A 16,342-nucleotide genomic window follows, 5' to 3' on the forward strand; every position below is an offset into this window, starting at 1 on the left:
ATCTAAAATCTAAAGGTTTATTTATAAAAAGAAATACAGATGAGAGCTAGAATTGGTCAAATGGAATCAATTCCATACAGAAATGGCAAAGTTCTTGGTTCAGGCTCGTAGCAGCGATAGAACAAACTGCAGGTTCAAATCAAGTCTCTGGAACACCCCCCGCTGGGATGGGTCATCAGTCCTTTGTTGAGTATGAGAGGGGTAGCCGTGTTAGTCTGAATCTGTAAAAAGCAACAGAGGGTCCTGTGGCACCTTAGAGACTAACAGAAGTACTGGGAGCATAAGCCTTCGTGGGTAAGAACCTCACTTCTTCAGTCCTTTGTTCAGAGCTTCAGTTTGTAGCAAAGTCCCTCCAGAGGTCAGAAGCAGGATTGAAGACAAGACGGAGGAGATGCAGCTGCCTTTTATAGTCTCTTCCAGGTGGAAGGACACGTCTGGAGTCCCATGGGCAAGTCCCATGTCCCTGCATGACTCCGTTCTTTACAGGTGACAGCCATTGCTGACATGCTACCTTGAATGTTCCCAGGAGGACTTCTTATGTGGATTGGAGTCTCCCAAGGTTCATTGTCCATTAAGTGTTTCTTGATCGGGCACTTACTGAGAATAGCCCCTTCTCAAGAAGCTGATCAAATGCTTCACTGAGGCTACTTAGAATCAAAACACATTGAGGTACAAGGACATAGCCAATATTCGTAACTTCAACTACAAAATTGATACACCCATCCAGACAGCATCATCATAATTAGCAAATCATAACCTTTCCATAGACATCTTACACAACAACCTTTGTATAATATTTGCTGCAAATATAGAACAGTGGTTGCAACAATGATCTATATGGTCACAGGTTATGTCAGTAACGTCACACCAGTCCCTCGGCTTTGGAGACGTTGTTGCGGAGTGTGGGGGAGTCAGGGCCCTGCACCCCTCTTCCCGAGATTCACTGCGACTCTCAACCAGCCAGTAAAGCAGAAGGTTTATTTAAGGACAGGAACACAGTCTCAAGCAGAGCGTGTAGGTACGACCAGACCCCCTCAATTAGGTCCCTCTGGGAGGTTCAGGGAGCTTAGACCCCAGCTTGGGGTTCCCTGCGTTGCACCACCCAGCCCCAACCGAAAACTAAACCCCCAACTCCTCCTGCTGCTCCTCCCTTCCTGCTCCCCCCGGCTCCTCCTCTCCTTTGTTCGGTCTCCCGGGCAGAAGGTGTTAATTCTCCCCACCCCCCGTTCCTGGCTCAGGTTACAGCTCAGGTAGCTTCTGTGACAATGCGGTTCTGGCGGAACCCAACTGAGAGTGCCAACTCAGGACAAATTGCTCAAATAGGGCAGTTACAGCCCAAGGCTGGGGTTTTTTCCACCTCTAAGGCAAACCAAACCAGCCAGACTAAGAGGACTTCAGTCCCACCCCACTGGCTAACTGCAAGTCTCACAAGCAATCTCCTTAGATACTCCACTTTCCCAGTATCACCACCAGTGCCACTCGTTATGGGGACAAATGGTTATGAAAACCAATACCCCAGTAAAAGAAAAAGGTTCTCCTGATCCCAAAGGACCAAGCCCCAGACCCAGGTCAATATACAAATCAGATCTTACCCACAAATCACGCTGTTGCCAATCCTTTAGAATCTAAAATCTAAAGGTTTATTCATAAAAGGAAAAAGATAGAGATGAGAATTAGAATTGGTTAAATGGAATCAATTACATACAGTAATGGCAAAGTTCTTGGTTCAGGCTTGCAGCAGCGATGGAATAAACTGCAGGTTCAAATCAAGTCTCTGGAATACATCCCCCGCTGGGATGGGTCCTCAGTCCTTTGTTCAAAGCTTCAGCTTGTAGCAAAGTTCCTCCAGAGGTAAGAAGCAGGATTGAAGACAAGATGGAGATCAGGCATCAGCCTTATATAGTCTTTTCCAGGTGTAAGAACACCTCTTTGTTCTTAAATTACAGCAACATGGAGTCTGGAGTCACATGGGCCAGTCCCTGCATACTTTGCTGAGGTACAAGGCGTATCTGCCTTCTCTCAATGGGTCCATTGTATAGCTGATGGTCCTTAATGGGCCATCAAGCAGGCTAGGCAGAGCTAATCTCAGCTTGTCTGGGATGTCACCCAGAAGCATAGCATAAGTTTGCCATACAGACAGTATAGAGCCAATATTCATAACTTCGACTACAAAACTGATACACACATACAGACAGCATAATCATAACCAGTAAACCATAACCTTGTCCTAGACACCCCATTTGACCCCCTTTACACAAGATTTGGGTGCCACTACAGGACTTTGGTTGCAACAATGATCTATATGGTCCCAGTTTATGTCAATAATGTCACACCCCCAACGCAAAATTGATGCAGGAAGGGATGACACAAACATCACTGACTGCATCCCAAGAGCTCCCCATTCTGGGTTCTGTCTCACTATAGCTAGTATTGGGTTAGAAGCCATACCAGTGTATAACAGAAATGGTTTATCAAAATCATGTTCAACCACATGATTGAACCTCTTTACAAACTCAAGGTAACACTTAGTTAGAACAATAGTGGATTGGATCTGCTCTGGCAGCATGGTTCCTGTATGTGCCATGTGATCTTGCCAAGAGCTAAAGAAAACTGCTACTTTATCCATACAAGCTCGGGCCAATGTTTGGAACCCAATTAACATCGAATAAATGCAGATATTAATGTTCTTCATAGTCCAGGAATCTTGGCATTTAGCCATGAAAGCAATATGGTAGTGTGCCTCAGTCTTCCTTTTCACACAGCACATTAGGTCTGGAATGTCCTTTCCCCTGTGAAAAGTTCCCATATTGTTTATATGCATTGCCTGTGAAACCCCAGTGTAACAAGGCCTTTTAACATAACGTGTGTTTTCATGTATTCCTTTTAACATGTTCAAGGAATTCTCCAAAAGATTAGGCACATTGTATATTTTTACCGTTTGTGGCAATAGCAACACATTAATTACAAAATCTAGCAATAACAACAAGTTCATTGCAAGTGTCCATCTACAGTCATGTTTGTCATGCCACCCCTTTGGCTCAATACCATTGGAGTTTGGGCATTTTAGGGTTAACCTGCGGCTTCCCTTTGCAAATTTCAGTTTTCTCTTTCCTCCTTGTCCTGCAGGATCAAACCCTGATTTTTCTTGCTTAACAGAATTCACTGGCTGATGGGGTGGGCCCTCTTTGCTAACAGCTATTAGCAAGTCCTTCCTTTCCCAGCCAGGCAAGTAATTTGCACTACCCCAGACCAGAGCCAGTCCACCAGTTTTCATATTCGTAACTGCTATCATCTCCAAGGCTGGACTCTGTCTTAAAGAGATACCACACAAATCCAAAGAGTCTGCGGGTGAGAGTTTGCTTCCTCTCCCCCGCATCCTCAAGCATTTAGCCATAAAACTGCTCTGCTCTGACACATCAGTAACCAAATCTGTCCTTAAACCCTGAAGCACAAACTGCTCATTTAAAGAATCAGAAAGGAGACATTCCTGTTCCAACACCATTGTCTCCCCAACAAGTTGGCCCCACACAGCCACTTGGTTATAGGGATGCCTCATTTCCTTAACAACTTTTACTTCCTCTGAGACCTTCTCAAAGCTACCCACACTGGATCTTTTACAAGGAAAGTTAGTGGATCCCTTTACAACAGACAATTTTTGGCTGCTAGGAACTGAAACTTCCTTGATTAAATCACTCTCACACCCTTCAATTGCAGGGAACTGCTTGCACCGAGTACCATGAGGATTCCTTTCTCCAGGAGCTTTTCTAAGCAGCAATTCACCCCTCACAGAAATTCTGCCCTTACCCTCTTCACCTAGGGCTTGCTCTAAAGGCACACTTTCCTGAGCAACAACAGACTCTGTCTGGGTCTTACTTACATTCAGGATCACCTTTGGCCCATCAGGCAGATCTCTACACAATCCCCTTTCAGGCGAACCCATAGACTTCCTAGATAAAAGGTTAGAAATACTTCCCTTCTCTTTGCCACACACAAGCTTAGGAATTTTTTCCTTTTTGCTACAAGTTGTTAAACTGTCCATAGGTAACACAACCAAATTACCTTTCTGCTCTCCTTGTGCCCTGGCTAGGGTATCACCCTGATCAGACAGAGTTGTTACACCCTTCTCCAACCACACATGAGCAACAGGCCCAATACAAGCATCAGAATTGTCTGGTCTCTGGGATTTTGCTAAGCCACTAACTGGATGCAACCTAGTTACGGGGCCATTCTCCCCAGCAGATGCAAACTTAGGACCATTCCCTTCCTGGGCTTTAGTTGAATCCAGAACCAACTCTGAGACAACTAAATTACTCTCAACCATCACAGGCCGAAAGGCACCTTCTGTCTGCTCCACAGACAAAAAAGAGTTGGAGACGCATTTTCCTTTACTAGACATACAGCTTGGGATTTCATTTCCCTTGTCCCAGCACACCGGGCTGTTCACAGACAACTGCTTGGAGACTGGGGTAGCTTCCTCCATAGGCAAGTCAATACCCCTGACAGACACAGGCACATTTCCTTCACTGTCACTATTCTTCGCACAGGAAACAGATAAGGTATAGGGACACTCATCTTCCACTCTCCTTGCCTTCCCAAACTGCTGACTAGATAAAGCCATCAGCTCACAAGACTGCCTAGGCTCATCCAACATCTCCTTGTTCTCCTCTCCCTTCGCTTGATCTAATTCCAGATTTACTTCTGAGGCATTAGATAGACATTCAGAAACTTCATTCACAGCCAAACAGCTACTTTCCAAAGACAAACTTTTGGAGAAACCCTCCATAGGCACAACCTTAGGATCAATCCTCTCTTGTGCCTGGTTTGTATTAACTTGACTGATCATAGCTTTAATATCATTTCCAATCATAATATCCTTAGGGATTATGTCTTTTACTCCCACAACCATGGTGCCCTCCAATCCCTTCCATTTCAGGTGGATTTTAGCCAAAGGCACCCTGACAAAATACTTAGATAAGGCTACAACAGTTACATCTTCACCTGGCAAATAATCTTCCTTCCTGACAAGACTTGCTTTAACCAGAGTAATATCTGCTGCGGTGTCCCTCCATGCCATACACCTCACTCCATTCACTTCTGTGCTGCTAATAAACTCTGCATTATTTCCCCCATATTTAGCTTTAATGTGAGTTTTAAGGTCAAATCCTTCAGAGACAACAGAAACAGCATTTGCACACAGGGCACCAATGCTGGGCTCTGTGTGGCTTGCCTGTGAGTTTACAACAACAGGGTTAGCATTGGCCGTGGCATTTGGGGTTGCTGGTTTTGGGCTGCCCTTCAGTGTCGGGCAGTCTGGTCTCATGTGGCCCAGCATACCACAGCGATAGCATGTAACCTGCTGGGGATGTGAGTTCCTACCCTCCGGGCCCCCTTGAACTCCTTTAGAAGAGTCAGGTTTATTTTTAAATCCTTCCCTCCTCTTGAACTGGGGAGAATGGTGATCAGTTTTCCCCGGGGTTTTACACCCTTCTCGAGCCCTGTTTTGGGTATGGGCATCCGCAATCTCCGCCGCCCGTAGGACTGACTCAGGGTCCCTGTCACACACAGCTGCTCTCACATTGTCAGGCACAATGTCTAAGAACTGTTCCAAAGTTATTAAATCCAGCAGTTTTTCAAAACTCCCATGAACCTTGGCTCCCATAACCCACTTTTTAACAAAACCCATCAGCTTATGAGCACATTCTACAAAAGTACAATCCTTAGGCATTTTAAACTCTCTAAACTTAACTCTGTAAGATTCAGGAGTAACCTTGAATCGCCTTAACACAGAATCCTTAAACCGCTCATAATCCAAGGCTTCTTGTTCCCCCAAGTCATTGAATACCTCCCTGGCTTTTCCAGTCAGTCTGGTTAGCAGGACAGGCATTCGCTGACCCTCAGGGATCTGGTACAGATTGCAGAGGCGTTCAAAGGTAGACAAAAACTCCTCTATATCCTCAGTATCATTGTAAATGGGACACATCCTTTCCCAGTTTTTCTCATGGCGGGGGGGAAGTGGAGTACCAGGTGGGGATGACTTTCTCCGCTCTTCCATTACTTGGAGCTGAAGTCTGGCCGTCTCCTGTTCCATCTTGTGAGTCTCCTGTTCCATCCTGTGAGTCTCCTGTTCCGCAGCGAGCAGCTCTAGACGCCCCTTACGAGCTCTCTCTTCTCTCTCATCAGCCTCCTTCTCTAATTCTGCTATTTTTTGCTTCTCCAGCAATCGAAGATCTGCTAGCTTCTGTTCATGCTCAAATTGCAGTTCACTTGTCACCCTTTGCATCCTAATTTTTTCTGCATCTTCTGCAGCCTCAGGTAAGGGCTGTGCTCTTGCCCCCTGATCACTGGCTATTAACAGATTTCTCAATTCTTCCTTTGTAGCTTTCTTTCTAAAGCTTATCCTCTTTTCTGAACACAAATTTTCCAGGGCTTTTTTCCCAAGTCCCTCATATGCTCTTTGCTCAGCCATTGCAGCAGCTCTTTAACCAACAAAACTCTCAATCCCAAAATTCAAATTTGGACAGCGTGGGGTTCTGACCCGAAGCTTAATTGACCTGGTTCTGTGGATCCAAGCACGACTACGCCACTGTGACAATGCGGTTCTGGCGGAACCCAACTGAGAGTGCCAACTCAGGACAAATTGCTCAAATAGGGCAGTTACAGCCCAAGGCTGGGGTTTTTTCCACCTCTAAGGCAAACCAAACCAGCCAGACTAAGAGGACTTCAGTCCCACCCCACTGGCTAACCGCAAGTCTCACAAGCAATCTCCTTAGATACTCCAGTTTCCCAGTATTACCACCAGTACCACTCGTTATGGGGACGAATGGTTATGAAAACCAATACCCCAGTAAAAGAAAAAGGTTCTCCTGATCCCAAAGGACCAAGCCCCAGACCCAGGTCAATATACAAATCAGAGCTTACCCACAAATCACGCTGTTGCCAATCCTTTAGAATCTAAAATCTAAAGGTTTATTCATAAAAGGAAAAAGATAGAGATGAGAATTAGAATTGGTTAAATGGAATCAATTACATACAGTAATGGCAAAGTTCTTGGTTCAGGCTTGCAGCAGCGATGGAATAAACTGCAGGTTCAAATCAAGTCTCTGGAATACATCCCCCGCTGGGATGGGTCCTCAGTCCTTTGTTCAAAGCTTCAGCTTGTAGCAAAGTTCCTCCAGAGGTAAGAAGCAGGATTGAAGACAAGATGGAGATCAGGCATCAGCCTTATATAGTCTTTTCCAGGTGTAAGAACACCTCTTTGTTCTTAAATTACAGCAACATGGAGTCTGGAGTCACATGGGCCAGTCCCTGCATACTTTGCTGAGGTACAAGGCGTATCTGCCTTCTCTCAATGGGTCCATTGTATAGCTGATGGTCCTTAATGGGCCATCAAGCAGGCTAGGCAGAGCTAATCTCAGCTTGTCTGGGATGTCACCCAGAAGCATAGCATAAGTTTGCCATACAGACAGTGTAGAGCCAATATTCATAACTTCGACTACAAAACTGATACACACATATAGACAGCATAATCATAACCAGTAAACCATAACCTTGTCCTAGACACCCCATTTGACCCCCTTTATACAAGATTTGGGTGCCACTACAGGACTTTGGTTGCAACAATGATCTATATGGTCCCAGTTTATGTCAATAACGTCACAGCTTCCTTCAAGGGAAGTCCCACATCCCCACTGCAACCCCCCTGCAACATTCCCAGGTCAAATCTGCCCTGCTCCCTGCTCCGTCACAGACGTACAGCGGGAAGAACACAAAAGCGAGGGCTCTGCCCTGAACGGCTAGACCAGCGGTGTATCGCACACTGTGTTAAAAAATGCAAGCTTTTGCTTTAAATCCCCAGGGGTTTTTCTGAGCCTGCTGGCCGGTTGGGGGCTCTGTAAGGAAGTGTGCGATCCGAATTAGTCTGTGGAGAGCCAGCCTAGAGCAAGGTGGGGTGAACTGGGCCTCTTGGCCTTTTGGAGCAGCCTGCTTTGTCTCTCTCTGGTTTTGGTTCTTGTGTGTGATCGTCCTGGATTCTAAGCAATGAAGTCGTGTTACGCTGCAGCCTTCCAGCAAGAGGATTCGATGGTTTTATCTAAACTCTCTACCTGCGTGGCGTGAAATGTAACCTTAGCAGAGTTCATTTCTGATGGACTGGCCCATCCTATTGCTAGCTAATTATTACAATTCCCAGCAAAGAGGGCATGGCAGGGTTGGAATTCGCTCTGTGTGTTGTTCCCAAGCCCCAGTGAAATCAATCTTTTACCTCCTGTTTTCACTTTCAATAAGAAAACTTTGCAGGGCAGCGGTAGCCGTGTCAGGCGCAGGATGTTAGCGAGACAAGGTGGGGGAGGGAATCGCTGTCATTGGCCCAGCTGCTGTGGGGGAGAGAGATGAGCTTTCGAGCTGCCCCGAGCTCTCCTGGAGGGCTGGGAAATGGACTAATGGCTCCTCTAACCTACAAACATACGTCCATCCAGACGTATGTTAGACTTACAGCCACTTACCCACTCAGCTCTGTGCAGCTCCCCCGGCTCTCGGCTCCCCGCTCCCTCCCAGTGGGGAACAGGGGCCCCAGAGCCCGGGCATCAGCCCGGCTGGAGCAGGGAGCCAGAACCCCAGGGAGGGGGCAGATGGGCTTTCGCTGGAGCCCCCCACTCGCTCTGGGGTGACAGCGTTTCATGGCTCCGAGCAGGGAAGCAGGGAGCCATGAAATGGACAGGAGTGAGAGCCCACAGCCGAGGTAACCCGCCGTGTCCACACTGGGGTAACTGCACAGACATAAGCCCTGTTCTCAGTTCGGGGGAGTAGGGCATGTACGGAGTGTGGACACAGACAGAACTGGGCTGACGGAAGCTGCCTTCCCCCGAATTCTCGTGCAGCCCAGGCCTCAGTTTCCCTGCCCCGAAGAGGAGCTCTGCGTAAGTGCGAAAGCGTCTCTCCCCCACAGGAGTGGGTCCCACACCAGCTATTCCCTCCCCCAGCCTGTCTCGCTCAGAAATCGATTTCACTTTCAATCTCAAACATCCGCCAAGAAGCAGAGAGAAGAGAGGGAGGCAGAGAGGAAGCGACCGCCTGGGACGTTTCTCTCCGTTAGCGGGGGAATTACAGCTCTTCAGGTGAGCCGGGTGGGGAATCTCTGGCTCTGTGGCTGGTCCAGTTGCGCTCCAGTGTTTGACCAGCCGCGGCTGAAGGCCGAGGGTTGTCCTGAGCGAGCTGCGGGATCCCAGCCGGGCCGGTCAGTAGCCCACGGAGCTGAACGCTTGCGTAGCGGGGCCGGAGCTGGTGGGGTGGAAAGGGAAGGAAGCGGGAAGTGCAGAGAAGTGACTGGAATAAAGATTTCCCTGGGGGAGTCGGATGGAATAAACAAGGGGGAGAGAAAGTTTATCTCTTGCCACCTACATTTCCTAAGGTAGGGTGGTCTTGTGGATTAAGCAGAAGTGTGGGAGCCAGGACTCCTGGGTTCTGTCCCCTCTTCCAGGAGGAGAGTGGGGTCTAGTGGTTAGAGCGGGGGTGGAGGGACTGGGAGTCAGGACTCCTGGGTTCTGTCCCCTGTTCCGGGAGGAGAGTGTGGTCTAGCAGTTAGAGCAGGGGTGGAGGGGCTGGGAGCCAGGACTCCTGGGTTCTATCCCTGCTATGCCACTGACTTCATATGCAATGTTCAGCGAGTCACTTCCCCTCAGCGGCGTCTCTCTTGGGAGGGTGGCGAGGCAGCGGTCGCGTGTCTGACAGTGACTCTCACGCTGGGGGCTGCGGCCCCTGCGGAGCGGCCTGAGAACAGGGGTTTGGGGTGGAGGGAAACGCCGGAGCCGCCCTTCCCCCACTCTCCCACGGCTCCGGCTCTGCGCCTGCTGTTCCACAGGTGGGCGATGGAGCAGCCCGTGTGCCTCATTGCCAACCTGGCTGACGGGGGGCTGGAGGTGATGGAGGAGGCGCTGGAGGCCCTGCGTGGCGTGGATGAGCCCGTGGTGGTGGTGGCCGTGGCCGGGCTGTACCGCACCGGCAAGTCCTACCTTCTGAACCAGCTGGCCGGCAGGAGAACCGGTGAGAGACCTTCTGCTTCACCTCCCCCTCTGGGCCAGCCATGAAATCCCCTGGCTCGCGTGAGTCTGTTATCGAGCCACGGGAACGTGGGGCTGGAAGGGACCTCGCAGGGTCGTCACGTGCAGCCCCCGGCGCGGAGGCAGGGCCAGGAACTGAGAGCGGCCGGGATGGGGGTTTGTCCAACCTGTGACCAATGTGTGCTGGCTAGTGGGCGACCATCCACATAGCTAACCCTGTACACAGCTGCTGTCTGTCTGTCTATCCCCGTACACCGCCTCTGTCTGTCTGTCCCCAGACCCCACATCTATCTATCTATGTAGTAGCTGTACCATATATGCCCCAGCTGAGGTCCCCCCTCCCCCCGGTGCCAAGGGCAGTGTGACAACAACCTCCTGGGATCCAACCGTGTCTGTCTCTCCCCAGGGTTCTCGCTGGGCTCCACCATCCAGTCGCACACCAAGGGCATCTGGATGTGGTGCCTGCCCCACCCCCGCCGGGCCGGCCACACCCTGGTGCTGCTGGACACCGAGGGGCTGGGCGACGTGGACAAGGTGAGGGGGGCAGGAGCTACCGAGGTCACTGGCAGGGTCTGAGCGAGGGGCGGCCTCTGTGTGCAGGGACCCAACCCCCCTCCGGTGAAAGGGGGCACGTCACAAACCCCCGCTGCCCTGGGGGGCTGAGCAAAATGCTCCCCAACCCACAGACCTGAGCAAAAGGGGGCGTCTCCCCTGGCACCCCAGCAGGGAATGTCAAAGGGCAAAATCATTGCCCCGAATGGAATTTGAGTAGCACCCTGCTCCCTGCAGCACAGCGCCCCCTAGCGCCAGCCTGGGGCATCGGGACCAGCCCTGACTGCCAGGGGAGAGACTCCCACCCCGCTCCCTGCGGCACAGCACCCCCTAGCGCCAGCCTGGGGCATCGGGACCAGCCCTGACTGCCAGGGGAAAGCCCCCCACCTCGCCCCCCTGTGGCACAGCGCCCCCTAGTGCCAGCCTGGGGTATCGGGGCCAGGCCTGGCTGCCAGGAGAGAGCCCCACCTTGCCCCCCTGCAGCACAGCGCCCCCTAGCGCCAGCCTGGGGCATCGGGGCCAGCCCTGACTGCCAGGGGCGCGGGCCCCCTGCCCACCGCTCCCGGGAGCTCCCTGCATGGCCGACACGCACGACCTCAGGCAACGGAGTGCACCGTTCTCAGAGACGGGTGAGGTGGAAATGTCCTAGCGGCTCATCTCGTCCATCTCCCGGCCTGTGCATGATTGGCCGCCCCCCTTGCCAGACCCCTCTGGTGCACCGTGGGGCAAACCCCATAGCGGGAACCCCAAACTCCCTGGCCTCATCCACGTGTTCTCCTGCCGGGAAACATCCCTTGTTCTCGTCCCTTCGCGGCAGCCCCCGAACGCCCCCTCCGTGTAAATGCTGTCATGCCGGCGGCTGGTTATTTGGATCAATTATTGTAACTTTCTGAGAAATGGCGTCGTCTTCCCCCAGCTCCCCGCCAGGCTCAGAACTGCCCCCTCCCCCTCGTGCGTGGCAGGGAACGCAGGAGCTCCTAGGTGGGGGCAGGGGCTCGTCTTTCCCGCTCCCTGGCCTCTGTCTGCTGCCCTGGTCCCCAGGCTGACCAGCTCCCCAGTTCCGGCTCCCCCCAGTCCCTGGCTGCAAGCGAGACTCCAGCTCTGCCCCCACCCCAGACGGCTGCCCGGCTCCGTGCACATGGAGCCCAATTCACGCCCAGGAGGGAGCTGCCCTCAACTGCTGGCAGGGCAAGGAAACTAAACGAAACCTTGGGCGCCTGGCTGCAGGAATGTGGGATCTCCAGGGCATCTTGGGCAAACAGGTCCATTTCCACGGGGGGGGGGGGGGGGTTCCCCAGGCTCCGCAGGGCATCAAGACCAGAGTAAGGTTACCATATTTGAACCTTCAAAAATGAGGACACTCCACGGACCCCCCGACCCTGCCCCAACTCCGCCCCTTCCCTGCCCCATTGGACCCCTTCCCCAAATCCCTGCCCCGGCCCTGCCTCCTCCCCCGAGCGCGCCGCATTCCCCCCCAGCCCCCTCCCTCCCAGCAGTGCGAAACAGCTGTTTCATGGTGCAAGCACTGGGAGCTGGGGGAAAAGCGGGCAGTCTTTCCAAAATCCCGGACGTTTTTAGATATTTAAAAATTCCTCCCGGATGGCGATTTAAGAACCACAAAGCCGGACGTGTCCGGGAAAATACGGACGTTTGGTAACCCTAGACCAGAGGGGCCCCGGGGAAGGTTAGCGCCGTCTGCGGGAGCTTTCTCCAGAGCGATCCGGGGTAGGAGCCACCGAGCGGGAGATAGAGCTGCCACCTGGCCGGTTTTCGCACGGCCTGGCCGGTTGAATGTGTCGGGGGGTTTCCCCACACGGCACAGCTCAGCCCAGCTCAGGAGGGAGGGAGGCCGGCCCGGTAACTGACAGCAGAAGCGGTGGAGCTGGAGGACTCGGGGCTCAGCTCTGGGGGGGCCGCCTGGAGTTTGGGCTGGTCGGGCGGCAGCCGTGTGGCAGCTCTCGCAGGGATCGTGCGTTCAGCAGCACCCCCAGAAATCCCGGAGCCAAGGGTGCAAACCCAGGCAAAGGCCCACGTCTCCCGGGCTGGCTGTCCCTCGTCATGGCGTCGCTGGGAGGGGGCTCGTCTCTCCAGCCCCGCTGGCTGCTAGGGCCCCAAACCTCAACCCCACCAGCCTTCTCCTTCCTGCGCAGGGCGACACCAAGAACGACGCGTGGATCTTCGCGCTGGCCGTGCTTCTCAGCAGCACCCTGGTCTACAACAGCAAAGGGACCATCGACCAGTACGCCATGGAGCAGCTGCAGTATCCTTGTGGGGGTGGGCCTGGGGGGCGGGGGAGGGCTCCACGTTAGACTCGGGGGGGCTGTTCTGCCCCATGCCTTTGCTAGGTTCCTCAGCCCCATGAGTAGCTTTGTGTCTGAGATCAGCACCCACATCCGGATGAAAGCCCAGGCCGGGGATGGCTTTGAGGACGACACTCAGTACTCCCGCTTCTTCCCCAAATTCATCTGGGCCGTGCGGGATTTCACGCTGGAGCTGAAGCTGTTGTACTTAAAGTACTGCACAGGATCTTTTCAGGGGGAATAAGGCAGAACGCCACATTTATTAGTAATACATGTATTCATTAACACTGTATTATATGCATATAATATATTACACTTACACTCACACACACACACACACACAAACCCATTCCGTCTTGTTGTTACCAATTAGTTGCTCCCCTTAACTTCACTGGCCAGGTGAGTTAGATGGGGGAGGGGGTGGAGCCGGGCTTCTGCCGATCCGGATCGATGCTCCCATGTTGACAAGACGAGACCCGGGGTCCTCTGCAAGACACCTCACTTTTATAGCAGCTTTTCTCTTATGCAAATCTATACCAGATTCAAACTCTGTGTCTGTGTCCATTGGTCCTTTGTGCTGCTTTCTTTTGAGTGTTGTCCCAATGCTGCAAAAAGGGTGTTTCCAAAAGAAGGTGCTTGCTTCTAACCCCCGAGGCCCTCAGTATGTCTGCTTGTCTTTAATGAGCCCACTTGACACGTTTTATTGTCCTTGGGTCTGGCTCCCAGCCCCTCTCCAACAGTTGAGGCTGTCTGGAGGTGCTGCCTTCCATGCCTTGCTCATTCACACCTCATTCATTCAACAGGGCAATTGATTAAGAGTGGCGGGGGGGAGTGGGGGGAGAGCTCTTGTTCTACTGCTAGCAAAAAGAAATTTTTCTTCTATCTTATTCTATCCTGAGGGGCTATAATATTATACCAAGGGCAATGCAAAGTTTCTAAATGAGGTTTTGATACAAAGTCCCATGAAAACAGAGGTCACACATGGGTAGACCCACCACAAGGTTATATGAAGAGGCACAATGTAAAGTCATATGAAAATTATCAGAGATTGATCTACATTGTCCCCCTTTTGACCTCTCAAGAACAATTCTTGAGTGGTCACCATATAAATCTTTTGTATTTGTTGCAAACAAACCAAACAATTATAACCAGGTGAATATAACTAAAACCATTACAGTTGACTAAACACCAGATATAACATAAACACAAATGCAAACAATTATAATTATAATAATTGGAAATACAACAAAACCATTACCATTCCAATAATTGGGTACATTGACAAACAAAATGAGGCCCAAGTTTGATGCTGCAATAGCCATCAAACAATAAAAGTCACTGAGGTCAGGACCTTTTTAAGCACACACAACAAATAAGATTTTGTAGGAGTACCACAGTTGTTATGCAAGGTTAAGCTGTTTTGGACTTAAACTAACATTTAGTTGCTAAAATGTTGTAGAATTTTCTATTTTTAACAGTTGTTTTTAGAGGTTTCTGGGGACCTGAAAGATGGGGCCATACAATTATGGGCCAAGGTCTTACAGGTTATGGGGGCCCAAGAACTACCCTTCAGGGCTTGGGGAAATAGAACCAGAGTGCATAGAGGAAAGTGTGGAATTAATAATACAAGCAAATGTAACTAACAATACAAATGTTTTAAGAACAAAAATTAACAACAAAATTACTATTAGAGAACCTAACAAAAAAATAAACCTGATGCATTGGGAACCAAAGTTTTTTGGACACAAGGGGTGATTGATAAGTTGGATGGAGATGGGGGAAGTAGAGAGAGGAAAAGACATTTGCCCTGTCTAGTGTAGTATCCCCTCTCTCTCTGGACCCAATGCTAGCACAGGACACCACCAGAGACAGACACAGAACATGCAACACAGAACACTGAACACAGACTTTGTCATGACACTATAACCATGGTATTTTATAACTCTTCAGCTGGTACCAGCTCTCCTGATGTTCTGGTTCAGAGCCTGAAAGATAGAAGCTTGGAAACAAATTAGCACAGTGCTCCCACCATGGCAGAACCTGCTTAGTCTCTGCCACAGTGTGTTTGGTACTTGGGGCTGCACAAATGCTAATTAAGTGGTGCATTTCTTGTGAGTGTAAATTCTTCCTTTCTCTCAGTAAAAGGGCGTTAACACTCCATCTAGAAAAAAAATTTTGTTTTAAAATCTCCAGCCATTTTGCCATGGCCTGGAGATCTGAGGCAGAAGCAGGCACTGTTGTTAACTGTTTCAATGGCATTTTGGCCCTGGGAGGAGGAATTTACCCAAATATCCCCCTTCCCAATCTCCAGAGGGGTCCCAAAGGTCTGCCCCCTTCTGGGGTCTCAAATGTTTCTTCTCCTGATGTTACTGCTGCTGTAAGATTTGAGAGTGCTGTTTTAACTCTCTGTACCCAACCTGTTTTTCAGTTTTTTTATCTGTTGCTTGCCTGGGCCCAATCCTGCTTTTTCCAATAAACAGTTCCTTTCCATGGGCACAAGCCTTGTTCCACTACCAATTTAGCAAGGAGGGTGGACTTTCCAACTAGCCCCCACCCTTCCTGGTCCCGTTCCTTAAACATTTTCTTCAAAATTGTGAAATTACCACAATATTACTTACAAAAAACAAAACAAAACAAAAAAACAAACAAACATAAACCACACTACACTGCCCAAACTCCTATATCCTTCAGAGTTTGGCTTAACAGAACAAGATCTGTATCTTATGTTTTTAACCCACTCTGGGCCAGAGGGAGAGACACTAAGCCTCCCTCTGTATTACTCGGTCTGCTACCACCGAGGGTTCATACACCAATTATACAAATCCTTCCCCGGATTAGATCCTTCCCCGGATCAGAGTGAGAAACACTAAGTTCTCCTCTTTAGCTCAGTCTTGCTACGGCTGAGGGTGTATGTACCTCTATAACACAATTTAAACCTAAACTCCTATATCCTTCAGAGTTTGGTTAATCCTTCCCCGGATTAGAGCGAGAAACACTAAATTCTCCTCTTTAGCTCAGTCATGAACACAATTTAAACCTAAACTCCTATATCCTTCAGAGTTTGGTTAATTAACTGAAAGTTTACACTCTTTTTCCTCTAGTGCCAGTCTTGCTAAAGCTGGCGGTGTGCACACCAGTTTTATAATAACTGTGGATTCTATGCTTGCTCCCCCTTTCGCATTCTCCACCAAAATGTTGTACTTAAAGTACTGCACAGGATCTTTTCAGGGGGAATAAGGCAGAACGCCACATTTATTAGTAATACATGTATTCATTAACACTGTATTATATGCATATAATATATTACACTTACACTCACACACACACACACACACAAACCCATTCCGTCTTGTTGTTACCAATTAGTTGCTCCCCTTAACTTCACTGGCCAGGTGAGTTAGATGGGGGAGGGGGTGGAGCCGGGCTTCTGCCGAT

At 50.2% G+C, this 16,342-nt stretch overlaps 1 protein-coding gene across 5 annotated transcripts in view; it reads left to right on the forward strand.

Moving 5' to 3' along the window:
• The window catches only part of LOC101939816 (guanylate-binding protein 1-like), a 74,615-nt gene that overhangs the window by 48,457 nt on the left and 9,816 nt on the right, over window positions 1-16,342 (forward strand). The window contains exons 1-5 of one of the 5 annotated variants that reach the window (XM_065573941.1): window positions 8,492-9,113; window positions 9,857-10,038; window positions 10,462-10,589; window positions 12,758-12,867; window positions 12,974-13,103. The exons of 3 other annotated variants lie outside the window; for them this stretch is intronic. In XM_065573941.1, coding sequence (XP_065430013.1) covers window positions 9,864-10,038; window positions 10,462-10,589; window positions 12,758-12,867; window positions 12,974-13,103 — 543 coding nt within the window. In that variant the 5' untranslated portion in view covers window positions 8,492-9,113; window positions 9,857-9,863. One more of the 5 variants, XM_065573942.1, reaches the window with a different exon arrangement.

The sequence above is a fragment of the Chrysemys picta genome, chromosome 20 (genome assembly GCF_011386835.1).
Source record: "Chrysemys picta bellii isolate R12L10 chromosome 20, ASM1138683v2, whole genome shotgun sequence".
NCBI classification, from domain to species: domain Eukaryota; kingdom Metazoa; phylum Chordata; order Testudines; family Emydidae; genus Chrysemys; species Chrysemys picta.